The 17,500-nt window shown below is 34.4% G+C and overlaps 1 protein-coding gene across 2 annotated transcripts in view; it reads left to right on the forward strand.

Annotated features, from left to right (window-relative positions):
- Nucleotides 1–16,704, forward strand: part of san (Probable N-acetyltransferase san) — a 17,190-nt gene extending 486 nt beyond the window's left edge. The window contains exons 2-5 of one of the 2 annotated variants that reach the window (XM_043011177.2): nucleotides 8,202–8,261; nucleotides 14,663–14,799; nucleotides 15,039–15,225; nucleotides 15,711–16,704. In XM_043011177.2, coding sequence (XP_042867111.1) covers nucleotides 8,202–8,261; nucleotides 14,663–14,799; nucleotides 15,039–15,225; nucleotides 15,711–15,852 — 526 coding nt within the window. In that variant the 3' untranslated portion in view covers nucleotides 15,853–16,704. The remainder of the gene's footprint in view (nucleotides 1–8,201; nucleotides 8,262–14,662; nucleotides 14,800–15,038; nucleotides 15,226–15,710) is intronic. The other variant, XM_043011178.2, reaches the window with a different exon arrangement.
- The last annotated feature ends 796 nt before the right edge of the window (nucleotides 16,705–17,500 follow it).

Raw genomic sequence — 17,500 nt, forward strand, 5'->3', positions numbered from 1 at the left:
TTAGCCTCGTAGGAATAACGTATTATGAATTCATTGCTATACCATTTAAAAATATATCTTATGAAATGGTTGCAAAGAAAACGGGAACTAGAGGGATGACTTTTATTTTTTTCAGGTATGTATAATACATGTAAAGGGAATTCACAGTGTAGTCTAATCTGCAATACTGTTCATTAGATTATTTTGTAGTTAGTGACCATGATATGTACATTATCTAGTAATAGAATGGGACTGAAACATGTAAGTACGACTAATTTTCAATTCCACCTTGACGGCACTTAAATTAACATTTTTTTTTCATTTTTGGTATTATATGTGGCACTGGGTCTATTGTCATAGTTTTTATTACCTGCTTAATTTCTAAGGCATTGGCAATACTGGCGTGCATTGTTGCAGTAATATAAACAAATTGCAATTCTATTTGGCGTATTGGTGCACCCAAAGATATTTACTCTGCTTAGTAATTCAGATGAATATGGCACATTTTATTTTCCTAAAATGCTGAAAGTTGTTTTTATTTTTATAAATAACAGTAATGTAGTAAGCAATTGCAAAAATTATATGAATGTAAATGTGAAATGAATGCAAATACATATACATCAGGTACTCTTGATATCAGAATGATCATCACCTATACTGACAGATTTTTCATGATAAAAATCATCTTATAAAATGATATGAATTAAACAAAGGAAGATAATGAAAGAAGATGAGCATCAGGTAAATAAATATGGGGGCATAGGTGGCAGCCAGACTAGGCAATACATACTCACATGCAGATACATAGATACATTAGCAGAAAGACCATATTTGTTATTATGGCAAGTGGTGTAAGAATATCTTGCTTATCATGGTTTAGCACTGTGCATTATATTAATTCTATTTGAGACTGAAAATATAGAGAAATATACTTGTACATGAGATACTTGCAAATTTAGCCAGGTTAGGTATGTTACTAGGTTTTGAAAATTCTGTATGTATTTGCATGTGTTTGTGCATATGATTGTGTGGAGTGATCTAACACTAAGAGTTTGCCAGTGATTTTATAGCAGTAATTACCAATAAAGGATGTTGCAGCTTTTCCTTATTATACAGAATATTTGTTTGAATATTCTGAGAGAAGTTCTGAGGTCTTGATAAACCAATTAGAGTTGCAGGAGATACAAAAGTTCAGACTTAGAAAGTGTATGAAGGCAAAGCTTAGACAGTGGGAGAGGTGAAAGGGGATACAGATTTTAGATATAGTATCCTTGATTGGGATCAGAGTTCCTTTCAAAGCATGTTCTCGAGTACTTAGGGTAGATGTTAGTATATTTGCATATCATTAGGAAGATCTTGTTAGGGAGTAGGGGATGAGGGAAGAATGATTCATTGTGGTTTCATTTGGAACTAGAATTTCTATATAATTCCTTGATAGCATTGGAATGAAATTGCCCTATCAGGTCTGAAAGGAAAATGTTGAAATCATATATAGTCAGTGATTAATGCGTTTAACAGAGGTACAAAATTACTTGATTATAAAGAATGCTTGTACATTTTACATTGCACTAAAGGTCCACACAAGTAACAAAAATGGTAAAAACAAAAAGGAGGTTCACATAATAGACTTTAATGAACAGTTACAGTGGAAAGTGGATTGGAGTAGTTTGCACATGTGAAGCTCATGACACTTGATGTTTAACCCACACAGGACGTGTACCCGCATTCCCAGTTGCCGGGAAGCCAGTTATGTGTATTGATATCAGCTCATTATTTTAATGATTTTAGAGCCTACTAATTCGAAGCCGCCGCTTTTTGACATCTAGGGGGAAAAACCCCCGTGTGATGGGTTAAGTGTGAAGAATATATGTGTTTCACAAAATTTGTTTTTATAGATCCAATTGGGAATCCACATATTTTTTTTAACCATGTTTTTGTTGTGTAATGAATTTTCATTATCAGTGTATGGGTTTTGTTCCTGATATATGTTTTATATGTTGATAAAAAGTAAATTCTTTTTGATACAGTATCAGTAGTAGTGTCCATCTAACATTCAATTCTACACTATCACTTTTTTATGAGATTTTGTATTTTAGTTTTGGAGGTAAAAACATGGACAGTGAGTGTCTTTTTTTTTATACTTAAAATCATTATATTTACTTTTCAAAGAAAGTTTGTTTATTGATGGCTTATAGGTATTTTTTATTTTATTTATTTATTTGTTTGTTTATTACTCAATTGGGATTATTTCTTAGTGTAGACGTAGATGACAAATCTTGAAATGCACTTTATATGTTTTCTTAATGCTATTGCATCACTTCACATCAAAAGTGATCTTCACCAATATGATATTTTGCATTTGCAGTTATTATATCCTTTTTGTGTTTTGAACACATCCTCTGACAGCACTAATGTATCTTTCCAATCAGGGAAACAGTTTGAATGATTTTTAATCATTATTCTTATCTATCCTATTTGTCGTTATCATTATCCTTGCCATTGTGGGTGTTGGTGATATTGCTGCTGTTATTAGGTCAACCACTATCACTGAATGACTAAGCTCTCAACTGTATTTGATGTGATGGCAGGAAAAGATACTATATACAAAATAGGTTTATTGAAAATTGAGACAACCGTTTCAAATCCTCTTGGATCTCATCTGCACATTTGAAGAGGTGGAAAAGACGTTATATACATAAGGTGAGCATTGTTTGGGAAGGGTGGCCAGTATATGATAGCAGTATAAGAATTTATGAAGGGAGGAGACTGTTCACAGTTGAAAAAACACTTTGGTTGAAATTCGGCAGCCTTTTCATAAAGTGGATTTCACCAGTCTGCATGCCACCGGTCTGCATGCATGGACTTCACCAAAAGGAAAGATAGTGGGTACTGCTGACCAGCCCATCTGATGACCTGCATCCAAACTGATGGTAGAAGATTGAGGTGTTGGTGTGCCTCCTGGAGATTGCCTTCTTGTGTGAGAAATGTACTTTGTGCAACTGGCACCTGTATTACAAGGAATGGCATAAGTACCAACCATAGAAGTAGAGGGAGGACTATTGTGGACCAGGTTGTGCTAGAGTGTATTCACCTGCTGAAAGACAAGCGTACAGATGAGGGCATGAGAGAGAGTAAGGTAGACATGAGTACTAGTAGGCATTTCCAGCAGGAACACCCAGTTTTGCTCTGTTGCCTAACATGACAAAACTGTACAGATGGCCTCATTACAGCCAGAGCCCACCATGCAAGACTTCTGAGTAAAGATTTTCTGAGATTTCCTTTATGGCTGATATTACCAGCAGTCCTTTGAATGGCTAGAGCTGCCTTTTGGAGACCATAAGCCATCAGGTACAACTGTCCACCATTAGCCACTAGGATATTGCAATGGATAGCTTGCCGACCTCACATCCCCATGGTTGGCAGATCGAGTCCCGACCAGGCTCGTGAGTTTCCACTGTCGCCTGGTGGTCACCGCCATACCTGGTCAGCACGGTGGGTAAGGACCAAGCTTGGATCGAGTCAACAGGGGCTGGCACATTCTCTCACAAGTCAGCATTGCTGACACAGGCGGGCTCGCATCAGTGCACATAAGCCTGGCAAAGCATCTGCTTTGCAAATCTAGCTTATCCTTATCCTGATGTCCACCATTGGTTTGCTGAATTTGAGAGGAATTGAGAAAAAGTTGTCCAGCAGCAGCTGTTAGCAGAAAATATTGCTGGAAAAAGATGTTAAAGGATTACAGAATAAGAGTTTCTGAGAGATTAGGGACTCTTAACCCGTTAATGACGTGGTTCCGCGGTCAGCCGCTGGGGATGAGATATTTCGTCATGGCTATCCTCCTGGCCGGTGCACTGGATGATCGGGTGTACAGCGCCTGTCCGGCGCATTGGATGATCGGGCGTACAGCGCCTGGCCGCAGCCAGTGCGGGTGAGAATCACGAGGTGTTAGATTTATGCATTAGAAATATCTTGGCATTTCGACCATTTAGAGCCAAAATAGCCCCATCGTTAATGGGTTAAATATTAGGGAAGGAGTCATGACCTCCTTCTATGTGGACAAAGCCTTTTCACACATTACACACCTGATGGTGGACTTTTTGAAGAAACAAAGGCAAAGATGCATGGGACACCCTCTCTACAGTCCAGATCTGGCTCCTAGTGACTTTGTATTCCCTAAGGCCAACAAAAGTGTTTAATTTAAAATATTAAAAAGTTGAGAATCCAGTGACTTTCTAAATGACCCTTCTGTGAGAGAAAGTACATGTGCAGTCCCTTTGAACAATCCTGATTCACTATGGACAGCACTTCTTTATGAAACTAACCATATGCAAAAGGCAAATTTGGCAACTTAACCCATTGCGGACGGGGCGCCTAACAACCTAACTGGTCATTAGGACGGGCAGTCTATGACACTAGCGTCACCAGCTAAAAATTAGAGGGACGGGGAAAGGGTTTTCTCGACCCTCTGGCTAGCACAGACTAGCTCAAACAATATTTTTCAGTAAATCCTCTGGAGCTAGTGCCGTTACAGCCATAATACATTACGACTGTGCGCGCTTCAACTGCGAGCAGATCCTGATGTCGCGTCATGTTCGCATTGACTCCCGTCTTTTAAGCCCAAAAGCCCAATCAGTGCCGACATGTATGTCGTGACACCAGTATACAATGGGTTAATTATTACCGGGTGAATTTATGGGAAGTTGTTTGTTCTCTAAGCTATGAGCCATTTCTGCATTTCAGCAAAATAAGTCACTGCCTAGGTGACCTTCTAATGCATATCTTAGTAAAATGGATTTATATGGGAATGTTCAAAGCTATGAGGATTGCAGTAAGTACCAAAGAAAAATTACTTATGGAGAAGGATGTGGAAACTGTTGTCTCATCTTTCATTAGTTATTTTTTCTGTACATATATTTGTATTTTTTATATTACTATTGGTAAGAGTAGTAATAAGTAATAATTTAAGTAATAGTAATAATAATGATAGAAATGATAACATTGAAGTTAATGAATATGATGATAAGGTTTACTATTATCATGATGTTATTATTGTTGTTATTATTATTTATTTATTATTATTATTATTATTATTATTATTATTTATTATTTATTATTTATTATTTTTATTATTATTATTATTTATTGTTTTAGTATTATTTATTGTTTAGTAATTATTATATTTTATTATTATTATATTATTATTATTTATTAATTCATTGATTTATTATTATTATTATTATTATTGTTATTATTATTATTATTATTATTATTATTATTATTATTGTTATTATTATCTTTATATTTTTTAAGTTATTATTATTAATATATTTTTTAAGTTATTATTATTATTATATTTTTTAAGTTATTATTATTATTACTCTTTTTTTTTTCTTCTTATTCTTGTTCTATTTCTTTTTCTTTTCATTACTATTATTGTTGATGATATTTTTTATTAAAATTATTATATTTTTGTGGGGATGATTTTGATTATTATCATCATTATCATTGTCATTTATTTATTTTTATTTTTATTTTTATTTTTATTATTCCATGTTTTGATTTGCTTAACTCTGGCGACATGTACTCAAGCCCCACTGACATTTATACAGAGAGTAGGGAAGTGGGAAACTTATAAATCTCATTAAGTAAGGAAAACATTGCATACTCTTTATTTTCTTATATGTATATTTGGTTGGATTTCTTACATGAAAGCCTTCATTGAGTGTTGCTGAAGGTGCAAGTATACATGCAATGGTTTTGTTTCATTCATTTTTTTTACACATAGATGGTTCTGCAGGACCTAAGTCACCAAGGAGTCAATAAGTAGGCCTATCTTACATTACCTGTTTATGCCATTCATTGAATTTTCAGAATTTAAAAAAATATATTAGTCATTATTTCTATTAAGCTGTCAGGATAGTGCAGTGGTAGCATGTTGGCCTCACACCTCTGTGGTCGGCAGATCGAGCCCCGCCCACGCTCGAAAGTTTCCACCGTAGGCTTGTGGTAATTGCTGTGGTTGGGCACCACAGTGGCTATGGAACAAGCTAAGAGTCACCCGAGTCAGTAATAGCTGGCACAGTATCATGAGCCAGCACGAGCTGACACAGGCCATAGCCCGGAAACAGCATCAGCTCTGCATATCTGGCTTATCCTTATTACTATTAACATTAATATGATGATGGCAGTAATAGTAATAATAAAAATGTTGATAGTGATGATGATAGTACAAGAAATTAGTGCTTGTTTTCCTAAATAAATTCAGGATTAGGGGTGAACAGATGGGGTCAGATAGGTCTACAAAATTACTCCTTTTGGAACCCTCAGTGTAAAATAAAAGAAAACAAAACCACACTGCATCTACCTGGCATTTGTGGGTTAAAAGTGTATCTGACTAAATTGTATCCTATTATGATTGTCTTATATTTCTTCAAGAGCAACAACAAAGAGAAAAGGATGTTAGATAGATATAACTCTCTCCCTTTGGGCCAAACATGCACTCATTCATTGATCTATGACTCCTCTTGTTTTTCCTCTTCTCCAAGTCTTTTCTTCTCTTTGTAATTCTCAAATATCTTTACCTTTTAATTTTTCTTAGGTTATCATTTTCGTATATGTGCACTGCTGTATTCTTATTTTTTTGTGATCGTGCTTCTTCTTTGGTTTTTAGTCAGGACAGCCTTTTACTGTGACTATTATTTTAATCACTGGAAGTAACTTTGTTTGTTTGATTTTGCACTGAAATGGAAATAGATTTCCCCATTAGTGAAAATATCCATAGTAAGAGGGAAAGTGTGTATTAGACATCTGCATAGTTTGGCTAAAGGTTCTGCTTGCAAGAACAGCCACTTCATTGGCATTCTCCTTGGATCCTTAGCAAATGCTTTGATATTCAGGATGCGTGCTTGGAAAGTCTTTGCTTATGATGTTATTGGTCTCTCAGTCCCGGTCCATTTTTGCGTATCAGTTTGCTAGAGAGAGCAATAAATAGATCTTATTTATATATACCTTGGGGAGGGTTATAAAGTTGTATTGGAATAAGTTTAGTTAGTAGACTTGCATTTTTTATGCTTTGAGGGTTATTTGCATATTGTATTAAGTGGGACATGGTTTTATCTTTGTTTATCTCTATTGTTGTTATTTATGAAAAGTAGATAGTAGTAAAGAACTTTGGAAGACAGATTAAAGATTATCCATTTTATTTTGTTTATTATATTTTATTTTTTTAGTGGGGAAAGGAAAATGAGTAATTTGGCAGTGAATAAAAGTGATAGGAGTCATGTGGAAATTGCTCCTGTGATTTGATTTTGTTTTTCTGATTTTTATTTATCCTTTTTCTTGCTGCTTTAATTTTTTTCTCACTAAGGTTTTTCTTTCCTTCTTTCATAGTAGGATTGAGCACAATGGAGAAAATCACAGGAGATTTTTTCTTCTTCATGCAAAGATCTATTACATACATACTTTTCTTTCTGTTTTTTTTTCTTTCTTTCTTTTTAGAATGAATATTTTTCTTTCATCATTGCATCACGGGTGGTCATATGTGTAGCTCTTTGCCTGTCTGAACACGCATAAACATCACAAGGAGGCTAGGGAAAAGGTTATAGCTTATTTTGATGTAGCTAGAAACTTTCTTAGATAGATTCTGAATTATATTACCAAATTTGATATTCCTCTCCTTCATTTTATTATCTCCTGTTACAAGGAGGATTAGGAATTAGAATTTACAGTGGTGAAGTTTCAGATGTATTGAACATGTGTATCATAAGGGGCATGACTATTGACCTCACACCAAGATCAGCAAGCCTGCTGTCTGCAATTGATGTTTTTTACTTCTTACTTTTCACAAGGAAAAGGTCCGACCATATTTCAAGTTTGCAAATGGTGTGCCAACCTTAAATCCTGCAATGTGTAATTTTGGAAGAAGAAGTCTTTTTTTTTATTACATTTTACTAGTTGAAGTTTTAAGAAACAGATACAATGTTATGCCATTAGTACACAAAGTATTTTCTTTTATTCCCAAGCAGACATTACAAATTTGAGTTTGTTCATTGATTGATTCATTGTATGAGAAAGGGAGTTGATGTTTTATTTTGAAGAAAATTAACACTCCGTATGTTTAATGCTGTGCCTCATTTTATAACTTCATACTGATGAGCTGAGTTGTGCCCCTGTTTTTGCCCTCCCTAAGGCTCTACTCTTTAGCTAACTGTAACAACTTGCAGGCCCCAGAGACAAGGAAAGTTGCATCCTCCTCAAGATGACCTCTTGAGTTCCTGTTGCAGGTATGTTGCATCGGCATAAGGGAGAGAATTGTGCATGTCTCAAGGTTGTGCTCGCGTGTTTCTTTTCTTGCTCTGTCTTTGTTTTTCTTCTGATTCCTCCTCCTTCTAGTCGCCTTTTCGTATGTCTTTGTTTATTTTCGTCCATGACGTTGGCTTGTACCACGTGTGTCTGTATGTATGAAAAGCAAGTGACAGTTCATGGGTCAATGGACACTGCCTTATGACAACTTGTGGACAGTTTTGTGTTGGACCGATATTATTCTTTTATCATGTGGAGGGTAGATATTTGATTTTGTTATTAGTTCATTAAAATATATATACACTTAAAATTTTTGTTATCCTGTGTATCATCTTATGTACCACCTTCCTTTTATTTTATGGTTTTCCTTCAGTTTTTGTTGTCTTGTGTTCTGTAAAGTGTTTAGCTCTTCAGGCAACGTAATTTTGACTTTGATGTAGATGATCTACTTGTATTGAGGAAGCACCAGGCAATGGATCTTTTACTTTTAATAATTTTGTACTGGTCATTATTATTTAACATTAATATTACTGTTATTGATATTACAGTGTTGATGGTTATTGTTGTATTGTAAACATTGTGATGTAATTTTTAGTATTGTCATTTTTATATTTATATTTTTCTAATATTATTGTTGTTCCTATTATTGTTTTATTTGAAATTATTTTTAAGATTTATTATCACCATCAATATCACCATCACCATCATTATCATTATTTCTGATGGTTATGTGTGTAATGGCATTATTTTAAGAATGTTATTTATATTTATTTATTTCTTAATTTTAGTTCTTTCTAGTAATTAATTAACGTAATTGATTAATATTAGCATGAAGTTAATCAATGAAATAAAATTTTGCATCAGTTATTTATTTATTTTATTTGAGCATAGCATTCATTACAAATAGTGCTATGTTGGTTGTGTTTATGGTATTGTATAGATTGAATGACTCATAACACCATTGATCATGTTCATTTTCATAGTTATCATCCATTGGTTCATTTTGATGTACTTTAATTGTGTTGTCATTGTTGTGTGATGTGATATTATTTTGTTAGTGATTGTGTAATATCGTCTTTGGTAATGGTACTTTTTTTCATGTTAGCGTTGCTGAAAAAGGTACAAATAAGAGTGAATGAATAGTGTAGTTAACACAATTAGATTAAATCTTCATCAAGATTTCATACATATATATTAAACCGTTGCGGACGGGTGTCATGACATTCAAGACACAAGAGTTTTGGGTTGAGACGTATATGACATTTGGGGATATTGGATCTCTGTGTTTCTTTATTGTGCTATGAGTATTGAGTGAGTGATGATGACAATTGCAATCATAATTACTATAATTGTTGTAATATTAAGTAAAATGGGTTTCACCTAACATCCAAAACCTGGATGGCACCACTTTCTCTCAGCACCAGCAAAGGAGAGAGCCTTGAATGGCACCCATCCATGGTCTCTAGCAATGGCACACAGCAGAGTTGCTGACCTATTGCTCTAAAGTACTGGGGATGAAGAATGTGCAGGCAGAACGAGAAGAGTGTCTATAACAACTCTTACTGTGTGCGGAATCATAGTTGATTTAATCTTTATTGGTTGGCATCCTTCTGTATACAGAGAAACATAGGCCACTTTCATACTGTTGGATTTGAGTGTCGTAGAAAGATAGCTTCTATCCCATGGCTTAAATGATAATTTGTTTGCACTCCTCTCCTGCAAACTCAAAAGGACTTGAGGTTCATATATGATTTTTAAAAGTCGTACATGTTTTAAATGATACTGATGTATGTAATTATGATGAAGATTTAATCAAAATGTTTCAGTTACAGCTCTTGCTTTGTTATTCATTCTCATTTACACCTTTTCAGTATTTGTCACAATGGACACTGTTCATTAGTGTTACCAATATCATCGTTATTTTTTTATCAGCACTATTATTTTATAGCAGTTGTTAATGATGTGTTTTTTATTATTTATCATGGTTATGATTATTATTAATAATATGATTATTGTTATGGTGATTTTTATTATCATTATTGTTGTTATTATATTTGTTGTTAATTTTTTCCTGTTATCTACTGTGTCGGTAATAATGCTAATGATGTTGAAAGTTATTATAACAAGATGTCTCACTTATGATTAATTATTTTCATTTCACTTCATTTGAAGGATGTTTGATTGCATGAAATATATCAGTGACACTTTACATTGACAGCAGGAAAAGAAATGGGAGTGAAAAAAGACTGGTCTTTTCATTATTATTTTTGGTTTTTCTAATTAGTAGTTTTTGTTTCATCAGCACCTGTTATAATTAGCTTATAACAAGAAGTAACTTTTTATTTACGTTGATATTGATTTTTTTATAAAATATTATTTCTATAGAAATATGGAAACCATTCTCTTTCAGGAGGGAAAGCCTTGTGCGTATATGCTGCTTGTTGATAATGTTGACTCTGCGATCCATATTATTATGTCTTTTCTGTTCACAATTATCTTTTTTTTTTCCCTTCTATTTATCTCCCTCTCACAATTATTCAGGACAAATCAGAGATGGTGAACTTTATGGAAAACTTGCTTTTGAAAAGAAAAAAAATTGTCTTTGTTTTTGGATAGTAGCTGTTATCTAGAAGCACTATTTATAATGATAAATATATAAGAGGAAAAATTTATGTTTCTCATTTGGAAACCTCAGTCTAAATAAGTATAGTCGCGTCATGCACATGAAGGGGCAGAGCATTGTGATGTCAGAGGATGAATTTGGTTACACAGGAAATGTATTAAATGATTTTTCAACAGCTACTATAAGAATTATTTATTTATGAAGATATGATTATTCATTATCATTTTTGATTTACTATTATTATTTATTCATTGATTTACATTAATTACGTATTATTTAGTATTTTTTTTTGTTATTTCATTAACTAAACAGTAGACATAAGTTCAAGTACACTGGACCATGACACGGGTGACTGTGTGAAACTTGCCGTGTGACGTCACAATACATGATTCACAAGGCAGATGTTCTTTTGCTATGGAGTTCCCTCACCTTTTCTTATTTAGACCATGGTAGAAGCTAAAAATTATATGTAAAGACAAACCACATAGTCTAATAAATGGTAATTGATTCAAGTTCCCATGTTGACTTGACAGCACAAGATGAAAATTGTGTTTCACTCTGCTTTTAGTGGGTACCAAGAAAAAAAAAATAATTGTAGATTATTTGCAAGATATGAGAAAAAAGATACACTTCATTAAGTGCACACATTGGAGATGTCACATGAGTGATCATATTAAAAAATATGGTTTCAAATAGCATTTTTATATATAATGTCCTGTTTTGGTCAAATTCCATACTAGGAACAAGTCTGTTTGGCCATGAAATCAGGTTGGAGTCCTGATAAACTTTAGTAAAACAAACCACAGTAAGAATGGCTTCATTTACATTCCTCCTGGGGCTGTGTCTTACTAATCTGTGTGTACACGTTACAGTGTTTACTCTTCTTTCATTCTGTTAAACTGGTTTTGTTTTGACTAAAGGTAGAGTGAGAGTCTAGATAAGTGTGATTAACCCATTGCCGACGGGGGATAGATTTGCTTACACAGGCTCCAGGATGAGTTTTATTTCTGATCGAGGCAGCTTCTGCAACATAATTTGATTTTTCCCACTCCCTTTTGGTCACTCATTGTAGAGCTAGAGACATTTTTGTGTTTTGTATTTTTGTGTGTTTTACTATTTTTAGAAATTTATATCTGTCATATCACAGGCTCCATCAATTCTGCAGTTGACTAAAATTGTAGTTCAGGGTCCATATCAACTCATTTTTTTTCTTTACACTCAATGTGATAGAAGTATTACTTTTTTGGGGAGGACAAAAAAACAACTCTATTTTTTCGTATTTCTGTGCTGTCACGAACAAACACGAAACTTATAACCATCCAAAATGAAGAGGAAGAGGAAGGAAACTTGTGCTTTTGACAGTGAGTGCCACAATATAAGGCATCCATACTGGCACAGGGTCATATTATATGCATTGGGCATGGCGTGAGTCACCTTCCTCCTCTCATTTGGTCTGCACATCTTTCATCTGCGGTACTTTAGAGCAAGAGGTCGGGAACTTGCGATGTGGCATCACTCTACAGAGATAGTGCTTGCTAGAGACCGTAGATGGGTGCCATTCAAGGCTCTCTCTCCTGCTGGTGCTAGAAGAAAGTGGTGCCATCTAGGTTTTGTAAGTGAGTTGAGAACCATTTTGCTTATTATTATGGCAGTTATAATAATTATGACTGCAATTGTCAACATCACTCACTCATTACTTATAGTACAATAAAATAACATAGTGATCCAGAATCCCCGAACGCCATGACGCCCATTGTCAGGCAAGAGGTCCTGCGTCATGTATGACAAAAAATACACGTCATCCGTCGTTAACGGGTTAAGGGAGGGGAAAGGGGGTACAGAATTTAGATTCTTCTTGTGAATGATTATGAAGCTATATCATGATTAGAGCACCCAGTCTCATTAATAATCCTTAGATTAATAGAAGCAGCCAGAATTACTAATTTATAAAGAAGGCTCACAATAGCAAAAAGAATAACATACAGGACAAATTATTTAGGCCCCTGTTGGACATAGCTTTATAACATGACTGAAATAAACTGCAGAATTGGATAGAAGTATAAGACAAGGTTGTCCACAATGACACCATCACTGAACCAAAAATTGCTGTTGGATGCAAAAAGAAATAAAAAAGTATAATGAATAGGATAAAACTTTTTTTTTTCTGCAGTATTATACTATGTGTGACAAAATAGATGCTTTCAAGAGTATTTTGGAACTTCTGTCAATCTCATTAGTTCAGTTCAGTTCAGTTCAGTTCAGTTCAGAGAGATTTGCAAAGACGTCCCTTCGCCCGGGCTATATGCAGGAGGCGGCCCGGCCTCTGCCAGCTATAAGTGCCAACTCATCTCATTAGCTTGAACTACATATGGGAATGAGGTATCATTTTGAACCATTAATATCATTTTGAATTCCAAATATTGAAAAGTGTTAGATTGTGTGTTTGAAATAACTTGTAGGTTTGAAGTAGGCAAGGGGCTTGCTCCTAACAGTATTTTCTCAAAAATTGGAATCCAAGATCATTATTTTACTCAAGCTATATCTTAGGGAGGTAAATGAGTTGGATTAAGTCTGTAGATCGAAAGATGATTTAGTTCAAAAGAAGATCATATTTAGATTGTACCCAGTGTATCTTCCCCATTGTCTCTGAATCTAATCAAGCCAATTGTTGTTTTATAATAAAACCTTAAAAAGCAAGGATTGAGGCTATAGCTCTGAAACTAGTACTGTCGAAACCATGAAACTCCACTCCTATAGAACATCTGTTGTCAGAGCATGTGTAGATGCCATCCTCAATTTGAGCTTACCCTTGCTATGACATGTATACATGCCATCTATCTTCATTGACTTAAACATGTACAAGTGGCAGTTCTAAGTACCAGAGTAAACCTCATGTTGGTAGTCAGCCTGTAAGGTATCTGTAAAAGTGTAAGGTATTTTAGTCACTGTCATTCTGCTTGGAAATTATCCAAGTTTTCTCACCACAATTTTTATTCTTCATTTTGTGGTTAATTAATAGCCCTTCTGTTTCACTTAAAAAAACATTGAACTCAAAGAAATGTACACTTTAAACAAGAGGCAGTACTCTTTATATCATGTACTACCTTTTGAATGCAACTGAAATTACTTCATAAAGCAGTTCTTGCTGCTTAAATTTATAGTGAAGATGGAGTATGAAACTTATGGCTAGTGTTGGCAAGCACTACAGTGCTAACCTAGCAGCACAAAAGATGAATAATCATTTTGATGGATCTTTTATCATAAAATGCAAAGGTAACCACATAAACATTTATTACATATTTTATTTGATTATTAATCCTCTCTGGATGGGTGGTACACCACGGGTACTGCGCATTCAATGCCCGTTCGCAGGGTGCCGTCATATGGTGTCGATCATTTAATTGATTTAGGCCTATGCGTTCGAGAGCCCCGGCATTACAACTTGCAAGGCTGGAATGTCCCCGGCATGAATGGGTTAATAATGATAACAGTTCCCACAATCTTTGGCATTCCCACACCTGTCTTGTATCCCGCAAGAAACGTGATTGTGATTGGTTGCATATATGTATGGGGCATGGTTAATTTTGCATGACTATATGATGGGAACTACAGTACATCCATCTAAACATCTGCTATTTAATACTTCACAGAGACTACTTACATGATATGGATGATTGGAAACCCATTCATACACTGAAGAAGTATGGCCCCATGTAGATCCAAAGTTCTAAGTTGGCCGCTTTTGCTTTTCCTTTCCAGGGGCCGCATAGAGCTGGGGGATGTCACACCCCACAACATAAAGCAGCTGAAGTTGCTGAATCAGGTGGTGTTCCCAGTGAGTTACAATGACAAGTTTTACAAGGACGTTCTAGAAGCTGGGGAACTGGCAAAGTTAGGTAAGTTCACTAAGGCTCTGTCCTTATGTAAGTAACTTAATGAATAAATGAATGGATATCAAAAATTATATATATATCTGGATATGAATAATTAGATTGATTCTGATGTTATTCATTAGTATATACTATTGCCATTAGGTATTTCTGTTTTTTTTTTTTAATTAACCTAATCAGTAGTATCTTCATATCTATCCATTCAAGATGAAATAAAAATCCATATATTCCTACAAACATTTTAGCCTACTACAATGACATGGTGGTTGGTGGTGTGTGTTGCCGCGTGGACGTGCTGGACGGTCAGCGACGACTCTACATCATGACCCTCGGCTGCCTTGCTCCCTACCGCCGCCTGGGCATTGGCACAAAGATGCTGGAACACGTCTTAAACTACGTTGAGAAAGAAGGCAATTTTCACTCCATATTCTTGTAAGTTTTTTGTTTGTTTGTTATTGCTGTGTTCTACCTTGTATTCCATTGGTATTTTGTTCTTTTGATATTTGAGTTGTTATGGTTTGTATTATTGTTATACCATAATTGATATAGTCTTCTATCACACTGAGTACAAAGAAAGTAGATGAGCTGATATGAACCTTAAACTATAATTTTAGTCAACTACAGCACTGACAGAGCCTGTGATATGGCAGATGTTTCTAAATACAGTAAAACACAAAAAATAAAATATAAATGGCTCTAACATTGTATTGAGTGACTAAAAGAGAGTGGGAGAAGTCAAGGTATTTTGTGTGAAGCTGCCTCAGTCTGAAATAAAACCCAGCCTGGAGATTGAGCAAATGAATCTATTCCCTGTCCGTAATGGGTTAATATTTATATTTTTATTATTTATTATAGTTGAAAAAAACACCATCTTTATCATTCTCGATTTTATTTAAACTGCTCCTGTTTTGTTCCAGACATGTCCAGATCAATAACAATGGTGCTTTAGATTTCTACAAGAAGTTTGGCTTTGGAGTTGTGGAAACAAAGCAGCATTATTACAAGAGAATTGAGCCTGCAGATGCCCATGTTCTTCAGAAAACCCTTGTCAAATCCTGAATATCAGTTACATATAAACATCACTAGAAACCTGATAAGGACTGGTATATAGAAAAAAAAAGTTTACTGTGAGTGTGAACTTCATAGTATTTAAAAAGAAATTAACCAGTGTTTTCAACTGTATTTGCCTCATGCTGAGGTAGACATTTGTATAAAAAACACAAATAAAAAGAGCCTGATACAATGGCTATTGCAAGCCATAAACTGAATATATAGAGGAATCAGCTGTTTATCAAAGACTATATATAATGGAAAAACAAGCAACAAAAGCCTTGGTTCACAACTGCAGTCTGTACTTGGTTATGTGCACTGTTGTCTCCTTGTGATTTGAAAAGTGATATACATTGTGAACAAGTCATTTATAAGAAGTCAGTTTTACTGTAAAAGACTCTTTCGGGCTTTCGGAAGAAGTTAAAAAGATAGTAGCATATTCAGGTACGATATCCCTGTAGAATGAAGGAAAATATGATTAGGATTTATTATTTTAAAATTGATTTCAATTCAGAATTGCCCAGTTGATTTGGTATCACCTTTGGATAGAAAGAAAAAAAAATGCTTGGGTATTCTCAGTACCTGTCAATCATACAGTCATTATTGCCCATTTCAAAGGTGATCAAATCTCATCTCATTTGCCCCAAAGCCTTGGTTATAGGAGGTTTACTATTCTTTAATCTTTTTACTTAATGAGGCTCAAGTGCAGAATATATGTGGAAACTTGATGCTCATGGAAAACTTTATAATCTTTCTACATTTTAAGTCATCTTTATAGCAACACTCTAAAACTGAATTGTCTTGCATTACTGACTTGTTGTTTTTATAAGATTGAAATATATAAAATCAGTTAAGAGTATACACCTTTGGTTTTATTATCCAGTGAGAAGTAGAACATCAAGGGTTTTGAACTAGTTATAAAGATTAAACTTATAACCTAAGACTTGGCCATATTTATTCCTAATTTTGACAATGTGAAGTGCAGTACTTCAAACTCCTTGAATAAACTAATATTTTATCAATACTTCAAGTTCATTTTAACTTTTTTTTTTCAATGTTTTGCAAAAATCAGTCAATGCTAAAGTATTTTTTCCTTTGAATTTTAATATATTCTCAAAACAGGAATGTTTTCATTAGAGACAGCCTTAAAAGTCTTCAGACTGGCATATCAAAGACTATTGCTCATGGATCTACAGGATATATAATACTACACTAAAACTGTTGAACTATCTTTTCCTCAAATTAATTAAAATTTGAGAAAATTATAACTACAAAGCTTGCACATCACTAGGAAGCTAACAAAATGCACCATTTTATGTTGTTCATTCAAATTCATCCTGTTTCATCTAACCAAACAGAATCGTCTTCATTTTGCTCACAAAGAATACAGTATATCATATAACGATGTTAGTGAGATTATGGCAGAGGGAATTTGGACAATTCTTTAGTTTTACCTTTTCTTTCACCTTGACCAGAGTTGAATTTCCTCTCAATTGAATTGCACATGAATAATACTTGATATTAAAATCATATGCTTATAAATTCTAAAGATAACTAATAAAGTTAGATATACATGCATACAAATATACACATGCATGACGAATGCATAGTGACATTGTTGTGACTTTGAACTTGAAGTAAACTTATACTTCACTTT

This window comes from Penaeus japonicus, unplaced genomic scaffold (assembly GCF_977035675.1).
Source record: "Penaeus japonicus unplaced genomic scaffold, GWHDUDI00000001_assembly GWHDUDI00000020, whole genome shotgun sequence".
Taxonomy (NCBI): Eukaryota; Metazoa; Arthropoda; class Malacostraca; order Decapoda; family Penaeidae; genus Penaeus; species Penaeus japonicus.